Genomic DNA, 22,263 nt, shown 5'->3' on the forward strand with positions numbered 1-22,263 from the left:
ATCGCCTGGATCAACAATGCAGCATCTACATCGAACACAGTGAAATGTCTGGAAGGACATTTCAAATGCAAAGGACAGTATGACAGAAGACACATAGGTGATCTTAAGAAAGATCTATCGATAGCATTTTTATCCTTAACTCTATAGTGCAAATGTATATTTCACGTAAAAATGGTAAAGTATATTGTGCCTTCATTGACTCTCGTAAGGCATTTGATATGGTAAACAGATCAAAGCTTTTGTATGTTATGCTTCAAAATGGTACTCTTTTTCACAGTCATTAAAAGTAAGTATGAAAATGTAAAAGCTACTGTAAAACATAACTATGGTAAGAAATTAAAAGATTATTTTGTGAGTTCTTGTGGTGTGAAACAAGGGTGTACCTTAAGCCCCGTGCTATTTTCTTTTTATTAATGAACTTTTAGCATATGTAGATGGTAAATTTGATGATGGTATATTCATATCTGAACACTTCTTTAATATAATTGCACTTCTATTTGCTGATGACTTGGTTCTTGCTGCTGATAGTTTCATTAGGCGTTCCAGATGCGTCTTGATGCTTTATATTTTTACTCCCAAAACTGTGGAGTGGAATTTAATACTGATAAGAGGAAAGGTATTGTTTTTAAAATGGGTGGCCATTTATCAAAATATGAAAAATGGTATTTTAATGGTAAACAAATGGATACTGTAAGTATGTATAAATATTTAGGGTTAATTATAACGCCAAAAGTCATTTGGACCAGAACAGGTTTCTAAAAATCAGTAAAATCCCTTATCAGGAGACTGGAATGTACTCCTATAGATTCGTTTTACCTATTTGATAAGAAAAGTGTACCCATTTTGTTATATGGTTGCCAAATCTGGGGCTACCAAAGAAGGGAAAGCATAGAAATTGCCTAACGAAAGTTTTGTAAATTTTTGTTACACATTGGATATAGATCATCTAATGCTGCTGTCTATGGTGAATGCGGCAACGTTCCTTTGTAAACTACCTATTTTGTAAGATGTGTTAAATATTGGTCAAGATTGCTTCATATGAACTTTAATAAACTAGTGTCCAAAAGAAACGATACCAACTTATTTTCAAAATTGTTTTTTACTAAGTGAATTGTCAAGTATGAAAACATGCCAATTCGTATTGCACATCCCAAACACAGCATAGTCGATAAAAAATACCGGGAACACATGATCACTTCCGGGAAAAAACGTAAATTTCGTGAAAGTGACATTTCCCTCTCTAGCATGTTCTGCACGTGCAGAAAAACTGTATAAAATGGCTGATCAGACACGTTGATATCACAGCAACAAAAAGAACACAAGATATGCCACGTTTGACAGCCATCGAGAGAGAGAGAGAGCCGTTGGAATGGTCCAACAAGGAGCGTCACACGTCGACGTCGCCAGAAGGTTGGGCTGCGCACGCATCACTATCACCAGGTTGATGCAGCGGTTACGTCAGAAAGGTCAGACGTCAGACAGACCCAGGAGTGGAAGACCACGAGTAACCACGCCCCGTGAAGATCGTTACATCCGGGTATTACACCTGAGGAACCGCACCGTAACAGCGACGTCCACGGCGGCTACAGCACTGGGACACAGGATCAGTCGACAGACCGTCTACAGGAGACTACGGCAGTATGGTATCCGGCCACGTCATCCCTACCGCGGACCGCTCCTGACGCCTCGACACCGGAACAGCAGACGGATCTGGGCCAGGCGAGTTCGACGTTGGCAACGGCGGGACTGGGCACGTGTTATGTTCTCTGATGAGAGCAGATTCCTCATCTTCAGAAACGATGGACGGCAGCTTGTATACCGACGATTTGGTGAACGTGCCTCCAGTCAACGTCCAGGACTTGGAACGATGTCTCCTCGAGGAATGGCAACGCATCACTCCCAACGTCATCAGACGTTTGACGTCATCAGTCCGTAGGCGTGTTCTGGCATGTATTGATGCTCACGGTGGACATACCCGCTACTGACTTGACTTTGAGACGTGTGGTGTGACATTTCCCGTTGTTTCTGTGATCAGTGCTCTAACGAAATGTTCATTTTTCGACCCCACCCATCTTTAAAGGCTTGTCATATTGGTTGTACAGATTTTATTGAAATGAAATTTTTGTACAGATGTTGTGAAAGGATTTCTCAAAAGCATAACACCAATCCTAAACTTCTGAATTGTTTAGTTTTTCTTTTATGTCGTTGCAAACAGGTGGTATCGTTTCTTTTGGACACTAGTTTAGATATCCATATAATTGCTGTCTCTTTTTGTTAACTACTGTTGATAGGAAATGCCCCAACTGGGCCACACATGTAAGACATTTATTATTTTGCTACGGTTTTGGTATCGCTTGGATTTCACAGGATGTTGGTGATCCAAAGCTATTTATTTCCCAGGTTAGAGGAAAGAGTGTACAACCGTTCTTTGCAAGAATGGCACGCCTCCTTAGACTCAAATGTGTTAACTTTTTATAAGACTCAGAAATCATTGTTATATTGTGAAAAATATTTGTCTCTTCAAATGCCCCGTGAGTACAAACGTCTATTAACAAAGTTTAGAATTGGCTGTAATTCCTTGGGTTTACCGCATCTACGTAGGGGTGTGTCAACAATTACTGATGATAATGTGTGAACATTGCAAAGCAACTGAAGATTAAATTCATGTTGTATATGTCTGTAAACATTATGAATATGAGCGTAAACTGTTATTACATAAATTGTCAAAAAAGCAGTATTATTCACTTAAAAACCTGAGTACTTCGCCAGATATTAATGTATTATTGCCATTTACCAAGTTCTTAACATGACTTTTTAGGAACTGTTTCTCTTAATAAGTAATTATGTTAATTTGAGCCTGTTTTTGTGTGGTAACTCAAACTATGAAGTAAAAAGTTTTGTACTTAAGGTTACGTGGCCTTCAATGCAAATAAATATGTCTGTCTGAAAAGAAATATTGCAGAGTGCGTCGTCAAACGTCCAACAAACAAACAATCATTATATTTAATCCTTTGTCCAGTCATGCGAGAGAGAGAGAGAGAGAGAGAGAGAGAGAGAGAGAGAGAGAGAGAGAGAGAGAGAGAGAGTTTTGTGAGGCTTGTGAGTCTGTACTTGAGTGAGCTGTGGAACGAATGTGTTTTGCAAATGGTCCTTAAGACTCACACACAATAAAACTTCCTTGCTTCCTTGTGGCACTTCTGCTACGTTATGGGCACTTCTGGTTGAATAATATTACTTCCGAGTTGGGAAAACAAATACCCAATTTAGAAACAAGGGCATGTGGCTGTAGCTTTCAAAATAACAAAGTTAAAAGCACTGTCGGTTTACTTACCGTGGCCTTACATTGCCTAGAAATTATGATTCAGTTATATATATTGTGTACACAAGAATTTGGAGATGTCTACTTCTTCTCATTGAGTGGCCTTGACCTTCACCATCCAATCACATGCGAGAACATGACTTGAATACAAGTGGTGTACAAAATGGGAAGTCTGCAAATCAAACTGACAACATTTTCTAAATGTAGTCATTTCATGTGTGACTTGATACCTTTTGAGTGACCTTGACCATCTACGGAGGTCACCAAAAACGGCGACACTGCCTTAGATTTCATGCATATTAAGTTTTTGATCAAACTCCATATCTGAATACTTAAATTATACCTTGGTGACCTTGACCGTGAATGAAAACAAATATAGCAGCATTCGTACCTGAACACTGACGTAAACCTTAGTGTATTCTGGACCTGAACCTTTTTTTCAAACAGGGACCCAACCTAGAAAATGTATACACAAAGTTTAATGATAAATGTATTTACAATCTTTGAGGAAGTGCAACCATAAAAGTGTATTTTGTCCATTTCGTGACCTTGATCGTTGGCCTAATCATTGTATTCGTTCAAAGAATGTCCCAGGGCCATTTCGGTGTCCATGAAGACCGAAGTCTATGGAAGAATAATCTCTATTGTCAATGAAAAGTAACTATTAGTAATTGATGCTCTCCTACCTTGCTCTCTGGATGGCATCAATCCATGCCTTACAGTCCGACTCTGATTCACTGCGTAGATCGTATTGTCTTTGGCCCTCGCTTTTGTACGTGATGGTAAAGCAATACTGTGAAAACAGTGAATAAACAAAATTAACATAATTATATACATGATGTTATTACCATGCATATTCCTTTAACTAAAGTGAAGACTAGTCAAAGAACTATACGTATGAACAATGTAGGGATTCATGTGTATTTTGCTTTCATCTTGTACAGGAAACATCTATTAGGGCAGCAGAGGATACTAGTCTCCACCAAAATATTTTCATTGTACTAACTGTTTCAACAAACTAACTGTACTCCTAAAAGATAAACCTATACACGTATGGTTGATGTGTGAAGCTACACACATTGACTGCACGTCTGAATGTCATATCTTGGTTATTGATGTAAATCACATTCCATGTTGCTATTTCGGAAGGGACACAACTCTACATTAAGGTGTTAGTGAGTGAGTGTGGTTTTACGTAATTTTTAGCAATACTCCAGCAATATCACGGCTGGGATCACCAGAAATGGACTTTGTCCATGTGGGGAATCGAACCCGGGTCTTCGGCTTGACAACCGAACGTTATTAACACTAGCCTTCCCCAACGCGCCTTAAGGTGTGTGTAAAACATAGATAAGTTGTTTATGGGGTCGGGGTGGTGGGATTTTGTATGGAGACCAGATACTGTTTCAACTACATCCACAAAACCAAATAATAAAAACTATGAGTATAATTATTTTTTACAAGAAGAACCAAGCAACAATGTATTTTTCGTGGCAGATGATTTTCTTTTTTCAACAGTCTAAATTATATGTTTTTAAGCAATTCCTGGGATAATATATTTCTTTCAATAAAATGTCACGCCCAACAAAATATCAAATGGTCGGTCCTTTATAGCTTAAATCCTGGTGTTGTGATTGACAAAGCCTGAGGTGATCCCATTGGCGATGAGGTTAAATGTTTTGCATGCCATCACAATGCCATCGACCGACTACAAACAGGAGAATCATCTTCAACTGTAGGCTGGTTTTACCACATAGCACCAAGCACCATTACAATTTGTTTGGTTGTTTCAATTCTGACCCGGATCTTCTTGGGTCGTATGTTAAGTTTTGTTTGTTGTTTAACGCCGCACTCTGCAATATTCCAGCTATATGACGGTGGTATGTAAATAATCAACTCTGGACCAGACAGTTCAGTGATTATAACATGACCATCGATCCACGCAATTGGGATCGATGACATGCATCAACCAAGTCAGCGAGCCTGACCAGCCGATCCCATTAGTCGCTTCTTACGACAGGCAAAGTCGCCTTTTATGGCAATCATGGCAAGACTGTGGAACTGTTATCAGGCAAACGGGATAACACGTTACCTTCAAAGATCCGGTCGACCACGTATCACTACTAGAGTACAGGACAGATCCATATAGCTACGTCACTTACGTGAAAGAACCACCACGGCCACCTCTACAAGTTCGGCAGTGCATAGCATATCAGCAGTGAGGAACCGTTTACGCGCTAAAAGTATTCGAGTAGTATAGGTAATGATGGTTCTGCCGCAACTCCACTGGAGCAGGATTCATATACCTATACTGCTACTACAGGAGGAATTTTTTATGCCAAAATGATGATGCGATTTAATGATAGTCATAAGATTAAGTTAAATTGGCTCTAGGTGGAGTCAATGATATAAATTTTTATAGGTAATGATGGTTCTGGACCACTACCAATACCTGGGGCCAATCATTGCTTTAGATGAGTCTAAATGGTAATAAAAATATTCTTTATTATTTTTATCGATAAAGCGATATTCAACATTTTTATTAAGTTCTTCGTTCATTTTACTAGGAGACCAGACTATATAACTACACTCTTTTTGTAAATTGATAAGAAACAATTGATAACCGTATTTGGTTGGTTTGACATCACTGATATAATAAAAACCTTGTGGTAATTCTTTCCATTGAATAGCTTTCTCCATTATTATATATTTATGTTAGCATTTGTCTAAATGTAATCACATGATAGTAAACAATCTATTTTTAATCTCCAACCAGTTCTTTGGTTTTGGCACGGAATAATTGACGAGCTTGTTGCCTCCCCTCTTCTATGAACTTTTTTTTCTCGTCTTCGCTAATACCACTGGTCTTACGAGATTTTGATCGAATCTCCTGCTTCATTTTATTGTATTTGTTGAGCTCCGACAGCACTAAACGAAACTCATCCTCGGATATCTTACAATCGGCCATAGCTGTCGAGATATGATCCTCAATGCTGTTCAACTTTGCTTCGGCGAGTATCCGAATACTATCGTGTTTTAATGCTTTCTTTTGTAACCTACGAGAAATGAATTTTATCGCTATTCCTGCCAGTCCCGAGACTCCAGCGGTTATTTCCATGCCGAGCACGATAGGCGCGGCGATTATAGTTGATAGTAAACCGATACCCGCTACACCGAGTCCCATGCTAGCTGCTACAAGAGCGGTGTCAACTCCGTCCAGAGCATTCACGGCTCTGCGATACCTTTTATACAATCCAAGTCTCAACTCCCTATCCTTCCCTATTCGATGTTTTATGTCGCTTATTTGATGTAATCGAAATCCATCAACAGTTTCCATCTTTTCAAATGCTTCATTGAGCGCCGGATATAAACTCATAGTGTATATAACGATCATATAATAGTCTTTAATTGGTCTTGCTTAAATGTTTTGAGACTATACATCAACCTTATTAAATGTATATTATACGGCAAGAATATCTTAGAAAGAGAAATACTACCACTTTTAATAATTTGGACCCCCTCGAGGGTTGCAACGGGCGATGCTCCGATATGAATAATACTGCAACGTTGACGCTCGTGATTCTTGAGCCATTTAATCGATAGACCTGGTAATATTTCGAAGGCATCTACCGGTACATCTCCGAACAAGACTTCAATAATAAGTGTAGAAAGATTAGGTATTGCACTCAGGTTAACTTTAATATCTTCGAATTCAGTAACCAAATTTAAAGTAACATTTTTTAAGGCCGGACGACTATATAACATATGACCTGGGTTTTCTGGTAGGGGGGTAACTAACACACTTTTTCGTTTTGATGGGATATAAGCCGCGAGTACGATACCACTATTTATTATCTTAGTTAAATTATGTCCCTTACCCATCATCACATAAGGTGGGGTAAAGACGATATTCAGTAACCACTCGATGTTTGCTTCGACCATAGTCCATTTATTATCGTCGTTGTGAGTAATATTGTACGAAGTGTTTTTAAGGAGTCTACTAACATCGACATCGCTTAAATCTTCTAGATTACCCGTGAATGTGACTTCTTTCCGCTTGTATACATTATCGTGTAAGTGTAAAGCGTATAACTTACCATTGTAACCGGGTTTATCAAATCCTTCTGTGTCTCCGAGATCGGAAAGCGCAATTGTATTACATTGTCTTACTGTTCCAGGGCCTGATGCATCAACCATTATTTTTAATATGGAGTGTTACGCTTAAGTATCCTATATGTACAGGTTGATGTTTTACATCTAATACAGAAATTTTGAGGTCTGAAATAATACCCCGCTTCAATTTTTTATATTGTAATGTCGAGAATGATTCCGTTCTACCGCTATTATATTTTTCATTTTTCACTGGAACACTTCTGAGTAGAGTTGAAGGACTTTCTAGTTGAATATTATCCGTCGTGCTTATTTGATCAAGATGGATGAACAACTCTTTATAGGGAACTAAATCGGGTAATTTAATTCCCTGTCGTGGTTTGTTAGAATTTATAATTCCTATTCTATGATGAAATCCAAGTGTAACTTCTAAGTATGGCCTAAGAACTACAACGTTTTCTCCAGAGTCGACTTTCACTATCCCATTCGACTCATTTTGTGTTAGACTAGCTCCATTAGGCTTAAAAATTTCATCATTGAGTGAGCATACGCTGTAATACCCATCAGGTATAGTAATGAATTTTTCAATACCATTGTTTTCACCTATTATATCTATACTATTATTTCTTCTCGCAGCACTTATATTGGTCCACAGCGGGTAATACGTTACATCGCATAGAGCTACTTCGAGTTGTCCATCCGAGTTATCGATAGTATGAAGAAGTTCAATAGACTGACCATTTGTTATTCCAGGTAGTGTAACATACATATTAAATATACAATGATACTATATCATAACTTAAATATGAAATCGAGATACATTACTAATCAATCGATTATAGTAACTGCCTCTGGTGCTGAATTTTTCGTTAAATTCCCCGATATCTTTGAAAATTACAGGGTCACGGCAACTAACGATAAAATGGTGCACGATTACCGCAGGATGGAGCGTGGAATTCCACAAATAATCCGTATAATAAGAAGGCCTTCGAACGTATTTGTAATGAATTTAATGTTTCTACGAGTAAAGATTGGCATATTAAAGGAGCTAGCCATGGTCTAGGTGTTCCATACAGTGGACAAAAAACTGTTAAAGAAGAAAGTGATATTTTAGCTAAAGAAATGGTAAAAAAACCAGTAGATCCACTTAGGTGGTCGCATAGAAGCAAACTTTATGTAAGATTACATAATATTTTCTTAAAAACTCATATTTGGGATAACAACTGGCAACTTTTTAATAATGATTGGAGGGAAGATATTATGAGTTTTAAGAGTGGTCTACCTTATATTGTAACAAAGTTTGTGCATCCAAACGATACAACAGATGCTTGGAATGAATTTCTTAATGATAAAACGGAAAATAATTTTACTAACCCAGGATTTGTAAGATTTAATGAATCGATAAGAACTTATGTATGGGCAATTCTCGGTGCACAATCGCAAACACGAACATCCATTATCGGTACTGGGACGGCGCTCGATGCACAAAAACAGTTTGTCGCAAACGTGGAGGACGCCATTAATTCACCAGTTGACATACCATCGTCTATAAAGCGTTTTCAAGATGCATTACAGTACGCTCAATCCAAAGTGGACTTCGTTTATGCGCCGGGACTATACATGTCTCCGAGTAATATGGAACTTAAGATCGGTCAAGTGATAGGCTATAATAATAAAATTGTTATCGCTACCGATCAACAAAAACCAGGTATAAATTCAGATATTAACGTCGAATTAATAACGCAAACGATCACAGGCGAAAAGGGAATAGTCAAGCCACAAACACCAACTATCGCTCAACCATCTTTTATCGATCAAACATCTACTAACGCACAAGTACCACCACATATTGAGGCTAAAAATCAACAACATATCGATGAAAAAACAGCGCTTGTAGTGGGTGGAGTCTCGGTTGGCTTACTCATGATTTGGTTAAATAGTTCTTAGCGAACTGATTTGGTGGTTAAATAGTTCTTAGCGAACACGTACAGCAGCCCTGCAATTGCTACGATCAACCCCCACAAGTTTTGACTAAGCCAAGTGGTGGTCTTAGCTAATAAATTCAATAGCCAGGAAACAACACTCCCTATTATACCGGGAAGTGCGGCTGCGGCTTTCTCAGCGAGCTTTCCCAGTGCTGAACCTAATGCTTTTAAATGCTTTTTTATCCACTCTTTTATACCATTTTTATCGCTAGGCGGTGTACCTCCACCTGTACTGCCACCTGTTAACGAGAGAGTCAAAGTCGATATAATAAATCCCAACGCGGTTAAAATACTGACAATGGTTATTCCCTGTTCTCTGAACAATGTTTTGATTTTATCGGCCAGTGTAGTGTCATCGTTGAGGACTTGATCGATAGTTTCTCGAATACGACTGATTTGCGAACGAAGTGCCTTTCTATTACTGGAAGCAGCTTCGAGGCGGGCCAATCTTTCGTCTTCTAAGTTACGCAATCTTTCTGCTACGCGGCGTCTACTGAACTCATCGCCCGCCTGTTCGAGTTTTGTTTTCTCTTTAGCTATATGCTTGTCTATTTCGGATATCTTGGCTGTATTATTGATGAGTTCTCCCCGCACTGTTCGCATTGCCTTGTCAAGACCTCGTAATTCCCTAATACTGAACTCTGAATATGGTGATACACTGACCGTGGAATTATCGTAATAGGTATCTAAGATTTCTCCGAGTCCGTTCGAGGCCACGTTAGAGGCTTCTTCCAAATTATCTGTATTAACAAGTTCAGTACGCACGGTTTGAAGAACCTTAGTAGTCTTCGCGGGAAGTCGTCCGTATTCTACAAAACCTAATTTATCACGAACAAACTCGCGGCTATGTTTACCAGCTATAGTAGACAAGGCAAGGGGCTTACGAGTACTATAATGCATAAGATCAATATGCGGAGAGTCACGCAGTCGTAATATTCCTTTACTATCTAGCATAAACTTTGAATAGTCACGGCCTATTGGGATAACATAATTTTTATCATCTTTTAATGCATCGTAATAATCATTGACGGACGATTGTAAAAGTTCATCGTTAAGACTACTAAACCTGGTTTCATCAGTACCCTCTTCGATTGGATTCTGGTTATCAAAGTCATCAAAGGTATCTAGTTCTAAATCATCCATTTTTATATTAAACATTGAATACATGTTTTCAATATAACAATGTCTTCGCAATACGGACGCAAGTTAAACCCACAACGTAGACTTCGAGATCCATTAGGGGTCAAAGCAATTCGTCAGTCTGTAACTATAACTAATAACCCTAGTACCATCGATCAGAATCAAACGCTTCTGGTTCGCTTTCCTAATCTCGGCGCACACGATGTGTTAGTTCCGGGAACTGTCCGACTAGCATTTACGATTAGTTTGACTTCTACAGACGTTAACAGGGAGCCCGTTCAGAACATAGGTCGTGCTATCGTTAAGAAAATCGCCATTAAAATTAGCGGTAATGAGGTTTTGAGTATCGACGATAGCGATGTATACTATTGCTACATGGATCTCTGGAGAACGGATAAAGAGCGGGAAAACTTACAGTACCAAGGTATTTGTAATAAGAACACATTGAGACTGCGCGTGGGTGCTGAAAATGGTGTTGATACCAAGGAAAAAGATAAGGCCGTTGCCGACGCATTAGGTAACAGATTCTATGTTCCCTTAGACTTTGAATTACTAGATTCCCACATGCCCTTTTATCAAGCATCCCTAGGCGATAGGTTAGAATACGAACTCACTTTTAATGACTACGGTAGAGTAATCAGATCTGCTAATGATGATGCTAGCTATTCCATTGATAATATCTCTCTGGAGTACGATATGATAACGGATCCCGAATTAGCCAGACAAATTCGTAACCAGTATTCGGGAAGTTTAGCCATTTTGTACGATCGCGTGCTGCGACACCGAAAGATCACGAGGGACAAAAAAGATACGATGTGGAATATCAATCTAAACGTCCCCACGAGGTCGCTGAAGGGTATTTTAATGTTGTTCGAGGACCCCTCCGATGCGTTTCAAAGAAATACCGAGAAGTTCTACAATCCCAAGATTACAAAAGTAGAATTGACTATCGAGGGCGTTCCTAATCAACTATATAGCCAAGGAATGCTAGCGTATCACCAGTGGGATGAGATTAAAAAACTTCCTTCTATAAAACGTTCTCCGGAAGTTAACGCGGTCGTGAAAGATCTGTCTCTCGGGAGTGTATCGATGGGTGAATACCTCACAACGAAGTACGCGCTATGGCTCGACATGCGAACAACGGACGATGACCAATTACACGGCAGTGGAAGGAGAATAGAAAATGCTAGCGAGGGTGCCACCATACAGATAACGAAGCTCCAGGAAGCGGCTGGTAAATTAAACATATATTTGTACGTGATTATGGATGCGCAACTTAATATACAGAATGGGAGATTCGTGCAAGCAATCTATTGATAATCTTTTACCTAAAGATCCGCACTGCGCTATCATATGCGGTCAAACGGGCTGCGGAAAAACAGCCTTTATTCTAGATATTTTAGAAAGTCAATATCGGGACGTTTTCGATCATATTATTATTCTGTGCCCGACTATAAGCGTTAATAAAACATACTTATCGAGAGATTGGGTAATGAATGATGACGGGGTACACAGAGTCGATCCGGGCGATCGTTTACAAGACTGCCTCCGAGTATGTCACGAAAAATACAAAGGAGAAATGACCCTTTTTGTAATAGACGACTGCAGCGCGAGTAAAGAACTCACAAAAAAGAAAGATATGCTTTCGTATTTAGCATTCTCCGGTCGGCATACTCAACATAGCGTTTGGGTACTTACTCAAAAATACAACTCTGTCCTGAAAGATCTCAGAGAGCAGACCAAATGGGTAGCGCTGTTTCATTGCAAAGATCGAGATTCATTCGAGGAATGTTTACGCGAAAATGATGTCATTTATACCAAGGGCGAACGAGACAAAGTCAGAAAAGTGTTAGCGGCAACGAAGCACTGTAAACTCGTATTAAAAACCGATCAACCAGCTGCTTATGCAATTGCTTAGCAAATTGTAGCAAAATGTAGCAAAATGTAGCAAAATTATAGCAAAATGTAGCAAATTGAACATTAGCGGTTAATATTACATAAAAATGTGGTTCGAAATCCTCATTCTTTCACAACAGTTCATTATTACGGGATGTATTGGATATGTCATATTATATTATGTTAGACTTAAATATCTCCTTAGGTATTACATTATGGAATGCGACGAACTCATCGAACAAATGCTCAAAGAATCTGATGCAGAACAACATGTTACAGATAAATCTTTAGATAAACATAGAGAAAGACTCGCCGCTTTGGTAGCCGGTGGAAAATGTTCCCAATATTTGGGAGAAAATTATACCATCGAAAAAATTGATAACATGACCGACGAAGAGATTAAAAAACTGTACGCTCGTTACGAGTCTAGACTGGGAGCTACCATGACTAAAACGATAGGGTCTTCTATATTACAACTATACACAGCCGTAGCTAGTACGTTTCTCCCCATCCCGGCAGAACATCGCCTGTATTTATGCGAATCTCTCGAGAAAGACCCATTCATCGAACACGCTATAAGCGCAGTGAGCTGTGAGTTTTATCATAGATACGGAATGTTCTTAGCTCCGTTCACCACAGCTTTAATAACGGCTAGGTATTGTCAATTTAAACATACGTGCCCACTTAATAATATAAATGGAGACACAACAGATTGCGGAAACACAATCACAACAGGTGACACCACAGATTGTGAACGAGGAACCACAGATTGTGGAACAACAAGTGAACACACAACAAGTGAATGAGGATGCACCACATGAGAATGTGAATGCACCACATGTGAATGAGAAAATACTGAAAGCTAGAGTTACTAAGAACCCCAAAAAAATAGCTGCAGGAAGAAAGGGAGGGCTGGCGCGCAAAGCAAAATTAATAAATAATTCAAATATTAATCCGATTAAAACATGGGCACTAGTAGGAGTTGCTGGTATAGCGGCTGTATGGTTCTTTTATAAGTCCGGAGAAGAGAAAACGTCACCCCCGCCGCAACAACAAGTTCAATTAGTAGAGGTTAGTCCTCATATAATGCTATAAGAAGCATGACTACTCCAGCTACAGACGGTAAAATGTTGGTAAACGCGACGTATCATTCAGCGGTGGTCACCGGCTTGGCCATTGGCTATGCCCGTATGGCTAAAATGATTACTAAAGCCACACCTCCCAAGCTAGATTTTAATGGATATGACATCGGAATGGCCATTCTGGATATTGGATTAGCTATGGCAACGAAGGATATGCTCATCAAACAAGGACTTATCCCGGAAGACATAATGAAGTAATTAAACATTTGAATATTTATATTCATATAAACATGGCAACAATTGCGATGATGGTCGGTGGAGCTGTTGTTAATGCTCTAGCTTTTTCGGGGAGTAATTATTTATTTTCCAGTATGAGGGAATCAAACGCTAAAGAAGTTGAAGAGGAGCGTAAACGACATAACGAAGCTTTAGAACAATACCAAGCAGCCCAGTTACAATATACACAGCAGAGAATGAAGAGATTAGACTTTATTCATGAACAACTGATTAAGGAAGGACATTCAATTCAAACGTTTAAGGATGTTGAATCTGCCATGCACGAATACTTCCTCGTTTATGGTAAAAAACTAGACCCAATACCGAGACCAACAATGAGTCAGTTTTATACACCGTCAGAGGAACAAAAGAACCGAGAGGTCACATTTATTATTATTGGATTGACTTCTGTATTGATTTTCAGCTATACCCTGCATGTCGGAGTGACCTAGTTTAGAGCGATCTATAAATAGAATAATCAATATCTCACAGTGTAGCTGTGATTTGCATTTAGACAAATGATATGATAGATGTATATACCATGAATAACTGCAAGTTTACACTCATGGGAAAGACTACCCTTTGTAACCGACGCTGTGTTGATATTTACTGCGGCATACACAACTATTACATCAGGCGCGGAAACATCAACTATAAGTGTTCTGTATGCGGGATAGGGGTCAAAGGTCGTTATTGTTTATGTAAGGAACATGTCTGATAGGGTCAGGAACCAGATTATTTATGCTAGGAAGAGAGATTACATCAATGAGAGGAATAGGTTGGGGAGAATATGTATTTAGATATATGAAAACAACCAATTAGACATTTGTCTCATTTTGCATATACCATTCAACCACAATGGTTTTTGTCAGAGAATTAAAAGCTATGGCAAAGCAAAGTGGACTGCGTGGATATTCTCGTATGAGAAAAGCTGAATTGATGGATTTACTCGGTTTGGAATACAACAGACCCCACACTGTTAGGGAACTCAAAGCTCGAGCGAGAAACAGTGGGCTGAGAGGTTATTCTCGAATGAGAAGAGCTGAATTGATCGCTTTACTAGATAATAATCAACCTATTGATAATGTTGATAATGATAATGATGTTGATAATCAACCTAATAATGATGATGATAATCAACAACAAGAATTAATATTTGTACCCACATCCGCCGGCGTTAGTAAATATCTAAGAGGTTGGAAGATGGATATTAATTCCAACATGGATGTTAACGATATTAAGCCCATCATATCGAGTAAAATTAACGAGGAGTTAGATGATTTACATAGTATAAAATACCAGCTGACGATTAAAATGACATTGAGTAAAAGTAACACAGACGATAGCACCGAATATACCGAACCATATTTCCGTAGCAATCAAGAAGTTATAACCGAATCCGATACTATAAACTCATCATTAGATACATCAATTCAGAGGATACAGGAAACTTTAGAACGCTGGACTAATAGAGGTTCGGGTTGGGGTGTTGATAAAATCGATAGTTTATATTTAGATATAGCAAATTATATGCCTTTCAAAGGTGGATCTTATATAGATTTACCTCCGTATTATAAGAAGAAAAAAGCCATAATTAACGTAAAAAATAAATCCGATGACTGTTTAAGAATGATGATAAGATCTGCATTGTTCCCCGTAGATTCTAAAATTGCAAATAGACCTTCTAGCTATCCCCAAAACGATGGACTCAACTTCGATGGTATAGACGAACCTACACCAATATCACAAATTGATAAGGTGGAAAAGGAAAATAATTTAGCTATAAATGTTTTCGGACATTCTAAAGGAATTGTTGTACACAGGATAAGCTCCGCTCCGGAAAATATCCCCAGAATCAATTCATTTCTGATCGAAAAAGATGGTAAATATCATTATACGTGGATAAAGAGTTTAAACAGGCTATTACACGATCAAACAAAACATGCTAGAAAGAAATATTTCTGTGAAAGATGCCTGCATGGGTACAGCAGACAAGATCTATTAGAAGCGCATAAAGAAGACTGTAGAGGTGTTGGACAGAATGCTATTAGGATCGATATGCCTAAAGAAGGAAAAAATATATTAAAATTTGAACATTATTGTAATCAAATGCCAGTACCGTACGTAATTTACGCCGACTTCGAAGCGCTTATCAAACCCATAGAAAATACCAACCATAGCAATACTGATAATAGTTTTACGTACAAAACTCAAGAACATATTCCTTGTGGGTTTGGATATATAGTTGTAAGGTATGATGGGGAAACAAACCCGCCCGTGATTTACAGAGGTCCCGATGCAGCGGGAAAGTTCCTAGAATATCTACAAAATGAAGAGAGAATAATCAGGGAAAAATTATCGTGTAAGAAACCCATGCGTATGACGAGGGATGATTGGAGTGCCCATAAGAAGTCAACGAGTTGTCACGTTTGTAATAAACCCCTGGATGGGGATTCCGTAAGAGATCATTGTCACGTCACGGGTAATTATCGGGGAGCCGCTCATAACGAGTGTAACTTGAAACTAAAAATGAATGCTCAAACAATACCCATCCCCGTTGTGTTTCCTAACCTTAGGGGATACGATTCACATCTCATTATGCAAGCTATCTCAAAAACCGACGGTGGTTTAACGTGCATTCCTAACAATATGGAAAAATACATATCGTTCTCGTTGACTAAACCTATACATTATAGGGACAAGGATGGGAAATCTAGAACAAAGCAAAGTAATGGGCTTAGATTCATAGACTCCGTACAGTTTCTGTTATCTTCCCTGGACAATTTAGCTAATGCGAACAATCCCGATGACTTCGCGATAACAAATAAATATACCGATGAGATAACACGTCATTTGTTGCTGAGAAAAGGTGTATATCCTTACGAATATATGGATGATTGGTCTAGATTCGAAGAAACTGAATTACCACCCCTCGAATCATTCTATAGTAACTTAACAGAATCTAGAATAACAGATGCCGATTATGAACACGCTCTGACGGTGTGGGATAAATTAGGTTGTAAGAATTTAGGCGATTATCACGATCTGTACTTAAAAACAGATGTACTGTTACTCGCCGATATATTCGAGATATTTAGAAAGACGTGTTTCAAACAATATGGCTTGGACCCGGCATGGTACTATTCCAGTCCCGGACTATCGTGGGATGCATTGTTGAAGAAGACCGGCGTAGAACTAAAACTACTCACAGATTACGATATGCACTTGTTTATTGAGAAAGGATTAAGAGGTGGTATATCGATGGCAGCTAAAAGGTATTCTAAGGCTAATAATAAATTAGTGGAAGGATACGATCCCAGTAAACCCGACACCCACATATTATATCTCGACGCTAACAATTTGTACGGATGGGCTATGAGTCAACCTTTACCCACGGGTGGTTTTGAATGGGTCGATGATATTAATGTGAATAATATCGAAGTGAATAAAGGGTACATACTAGAAGTTGACTTGGAATATCCAAGTTCGTTACATAAAGACCATAACAGTTATCCGCTAGCTCCCGAAAGATTAATGGTTAATAAAGATTGGATGTCGGAATATCAACGCTCCTTGATGGGTAATAGTAGGTTAGCTAACGTAGAAAAACTCGTACCAAATTTGATGGATAAGACAAAATATATAGTTCACTACAGAAATCTCCAGTTGTATCTATCGTTAGGTATGAAACTTAAGAAAATACACAGAGTTCTAAAGTTTGATCAAAGCCCTTGGATGGAGCCCTATATAAGGTTGAACACAGATTTAAGAAAGATAGCTACCAGCGATTTCGAAAAGAATCTATATAAGCTCATGAATAACTCGGTATTTGGTAAAACTATGGAGAATCTAAGGAAGCGTGTTGATGTTAAATTAGTCAGATCTAATGAGGAAGAAAGACTCAGGAAACTTATAGCCAGTCCGGCTTTTAACAGAAGCAAGATATTTGATAACGACTTAGCCGCGTTGCATATGCAGAAGAGTAATATAAAATTCAACAGACCGGTGTATGTCGGTATGAGTATTCTCGACTTGTCAAAACACTTAATGTATGACTTTTATTACAACGAACTTAAGAAGCAATACGGTGATAGATGCGAGGTGTTATATACCGACACAGATTCTTTGTTGATGGAAATACAAACCGAGGATGTGTATAAAGATATGGCAGAAAAAATAGATATGTACGACACGAGCGATTACCCTAAAGATAATCCACTGCACAGCGTAGTAAATAAAAAGGTGTTAGGTAAGATGAAGGATGAATGTGCTGGGACCCCTATAGCGGAGTATGTGGGATTAAGACCTAAGATGTATTCTATAAAGAAGTCCGATAATGGAGAGATAAGAAAAGCTAAGGGCGTTAAGAAGTATGTTGTAAAAAAGCATATCAAACATGAACAGTATAAAGAATCATTATTCAACGGTAGAACGTTCAAACACGAGATGAACTCTTTAAGAAGTTACGATCATAGGATATATGGATTAAGAATGAACAAGACATCATTATCTCCCTTAGATACAAAGAGATGGATTGATAATGATGGTGTAAATACCTATGCTTATGGTTATGGTGGTAATACCGTACCATCGGGAACTATGAACAACTCTTCTCGTACAAATGCCCTACCCGGTCCATCTTGAAGATAATAAAGAATGGGCTCTCCTTCTTTCGTAACCAATCTACTAATGTTATACGTCTTAAGGGACCATATGGGATCGGTTGCGCGACGTAGGCCTCCTTCGAGTTCACCGGCCTGGTATAAATATCTTACGCTTACTCTATCCGGAAGTTTTCGTTCTTTGCCTCTCCTCGGTGCTGAAGATTCGGAAGTCACGGATATCATTTTAATAGCATCTGATGGTTTCTTCCCTATTAATCTCGTTACTTCATTATTCAGCGCTGATACAACGGCTGATAATCGTGTCACCCATTCGGTTGATCTCAATCGCTCGGATTTCATTTCGATCCCATACTGATAGCCAAACAAACGTTCCGCTAATGTCCTGTTAAATCTTTCGACGATAGCTTGACTGCGGTGGGCCTCTCTTTCACCACGGACGATTTTGACATCGTTCTTTGTTAACAGTTTAGTTACCGATCCCATAAACTCGCGACCGGGATCTACTTGAAATAGCTTAGGCCATTTTAGCGGTCCGCGTTTATATATGCGACTCAGTGCATTAGCTACCTCTGTTGATTCTTTCGAGGTTAATGGCTCAGCCTCTTTGTATCGACTAGCCACATCCACTACGGTTAAAGCGTATTTGTACGTTTTGCGTTTTACCTTATCGTGGGGAAGAAACAAGAGGTCAGCCTGATGAACTTCATTCGTTGTAAAAATATCAAACTTCTTCCTCGGTATATAACGTGGTGCCGGTAAGTATATTTGCCACATCGCTTGTTTCTTTAACCAATCCTTGGCCACATCTTTAGATACCTTAGCCGTGGTGGCTAATTTTTTTATTGCTCCTACACCTTTCCAATATCCTCGTGGGCTATAGTAAATTTTATCCATTATTAATTAATATTGATATTTCTTTTAAAACGACTTTCGTTGAATCACATCACTAATAGAAGCAATGATTGGTCCCCAGGTATTGGTGAGCTAGAGCCAATTTAACTTAATCTTATGACTATCATTAAATCGCATCATCATTTTGGCATAAAAAATTCCTCCTGTAGTAGCAGTATAGGTATATGAATCCTGCTCCAGTGGAGTTGCGGCAGAACCATCATTACCTATACTACTATTCGCACTACAAGACCAGTTCGATGTGTCATTTTGACGGACTTTCTTCGTCGGATGTGACGTCAATGGAGAAAAGTTTGGTTTAGTCACATTTTATGCTTCACCGTGCAGATTGTAGACATCGTGTTTACAGGTGTCGCGGGAACGTTAGGCATGAAACTGCATACAGGAAGTGGCCAGATTCAGTGGTGGTAGTGTGATGATGTGGGCTTCCATGTCCTGCACTGGTGGAACAGACATGGTGCAAAGTCTGGGGAATTTAATGGCATCACGTTGCACAGATGAGATTCTTCGGCCACACATCCTGCCGCGGCGCTCCGGGTCTTCAGATATAAACTTAATAGAACATTTGTGGAATGCACTGAATCAAAGCCTGCGAGCACGTCAGCAAGAAGCATAGAACCTCTGAAGTTGACACAAGCACTGCAGGGAGAGTGGGTGAACATTCCCCAGGCCACAAATCGGGATCTGATTGCTCTCATGGGATGGCAATTGTTTACTCTAATGGTGGCCATACAAGATATTGCGAACAGAGGACCTTCATCTTTAAAATCTGCTGTTGACAATGATATGTGCAAATTTTGAACCATAGATTACCATCTGTTGATTATTGATATGATACATAAAATTTAGATCTAAAATCACTTTTGCGTTCCATTTTTCTTTTCGCAGAGTATAGTTGGACATCATCATAATTATTCTGTAGTCCTCTGCAATTCCATTAAATGAGCGAATGAGTTAAAATTTAACGTAGCATCAGCATTATTCTAGCCATAAAGTGACGAGAACCAGTTTATATCTACACGGTTGTCATAAATACAAAGTTTTATTTAAAAGCAAATGTGTCATTATCATTATTTGCATAATAATATCATTTATAAGTGTTTAAGACACGGGCTATAAGCCATCAGCAAACAAAGTTTGGCTACTTTGATGGGGATTATGGGGACTTCGAGTGCCTCAGCTGCCTGCACGATACCGCAGCATGATTTACATTATCACTTTATCTTATGGTAGTTGTCCAAAATACAAGTTGACTTGAACCACAGGTTGATAATATACAAAAGTTGTGACACCAATATTTTAGTGTATTTTCAAAACAAGTAAAGTTTGGTTTTCAATATTGTAGTACATGTATGGAATCAAGTCACAAAAACGCAAATGCTACAGAAAAGCATGCATTCCATGCAAAAGTCCCATGCATTTCACTACCCAAGAATGGGTATAAAAACATGCGCGTTAACGGGATTCCACATGCATTGTTTAGTATCGCCCTAAAAACAACCACTCAGAAAAACAACAAAATTACGCAATTATTCAACATTACGAAATGCCACGACTGTCCGAAAATGAGCGTCTGCGAGCCATTGGTATGATTGAAGCAGGATCGAGTCAACGTGATGTTGCAAGACAATTTAACGTCCACAGAAACACCATTTGGTGTTTATGGCAATGTTGGCAACAGACAAATGCGGTCGGAGACCATACTCGGAGTGGCAGGCCACGCGTAACCAATAATCGACAAGACAACTGGATTCGAACAACACACCTACGAAATCTATTCCAGCCAGCAACAGTGACTGCAAGAAGCATCCCTGGCCTTCGACAAATATGTTCACAAACCGTACGTCATCGCCTCAGATGTGCAGGGATTGTCGCCAGAAGACCCGCCAGACGTCCAATTTTGACAGGAAACCTCTGTAAGCACGTCTACAAGTTCTATTCACAGACGAGTCTCGTTTTCACCTCAGCCACAGCGATGGACGGATTCTAGTGTACCGACGTCGAGGTGAACGTTACGTCAATCATTGTGTCATGGAAGAAGATCGGTTCGGGGATGGCAGCGTTATGGTATGGGGTGGGATTACAGCAAGACAGAGGACCCGTTTGATCTCAATGAACAGCGCTACCGCGACAAGATCATCGGCCCGGTTGTTCTACCGTTTTTAAGTCGTCATGGCCCATTTTGGATCAGATGGATCGGCGCCTTCGACGTCAACCACGTGTTCCACAGACACTCCAGGAACTTCGAAACATGCTCCAGCAGATATGGACAGATATCCCACAGGACTTGTGCGACGCCTGGTTCATTCCATGAGACGAAGGTGTGTAGCTTGCATCGCAACCAGAGGTGGACACACACGCTATTGATTTGTAAATTGACATTTTGGCATGTTCATGTTTTTAATGGAATAACACATTTTCTGAAGTCAGTATGGCAAATTAAACCATTTGAACACTTACAGGAGTCTTTTATCTGTTGCAAACCGAAATTGTTTCAGATTTGGTAAAAAAATAACTTTGCATTAAATCTTATTCAATGTCACAAAGTTACATCGATTATGACAGGAATTAGGTGTCATACAGGGGCAATCATTTTATGGTACTTTAACCTCCAGGACAGAGCCTTCGATAATCTCTGTTGATAATAGCATCACACCAAATTTAAAAACAAGCAATTCGTTATTCACATACATATTTAAATGAATTATACATACCGGTTTCTTTCAAGTAGCTTAGGAAAAGATGCTCCCTCACACGGGAAAAATGATATTTCAGATTAAGTGATTGATCATGTGAATCCCTCCAATTGCAAAGTCCACACAGTCAAGCAAAATATACTCACACGCAAAAAAAACGCAAGTGGTTTTAAGCAAATAGGAAACAAACACGGTACCATAAATTGATACGAGTTTTAGCAT

The 22,263-nt window shown here is 39.1% G+C and overlaps 1 protein-coding gene across 2 annotated transcripts in view; it reads right to left on the bottom strand.

Annotated features, from left to right (window-relative positions):
• The window catches only part of LOC124136483 (ras-specific guanine nucleotide-releasing factor 2-like), a 977,843-nt gene that overhangs the window by 933,406 nt on the left and 22,174 nt on the right, over positions 1 to 22,263 (bottom strand). For both annotated transcript variants that reach the window (XM_046502407.2, XM_046502406.2), the window contains exon 2: positions 4,006 to 4,112. In XM_046502407.2, coding sequence (XP_046358363.1) covers positions 4,006 to 4,112 — 107 coding nt within the window. The remainder of the gene's footprint in view (positions 1 to 4,005; positions 4,113 to 22,263) is intronic.

This window comes from Haliotis rufescens, unplaced genomic scaffold (assembly GCF_023055435.1).
Source record: "Haliotis rufescens isolate VD_foot unplaced genomic scaffold, xgHalRufe1.0.p SCAF_1, whole genome shotgun sequence".
NCBI classification, from domain to species: domain Eukaryota; kingdom Metazoa; phylum Mollusca; class Gastropoda; order Lepetellida; family Haliotidae; genus Haliotis; species Haliotis rufescens.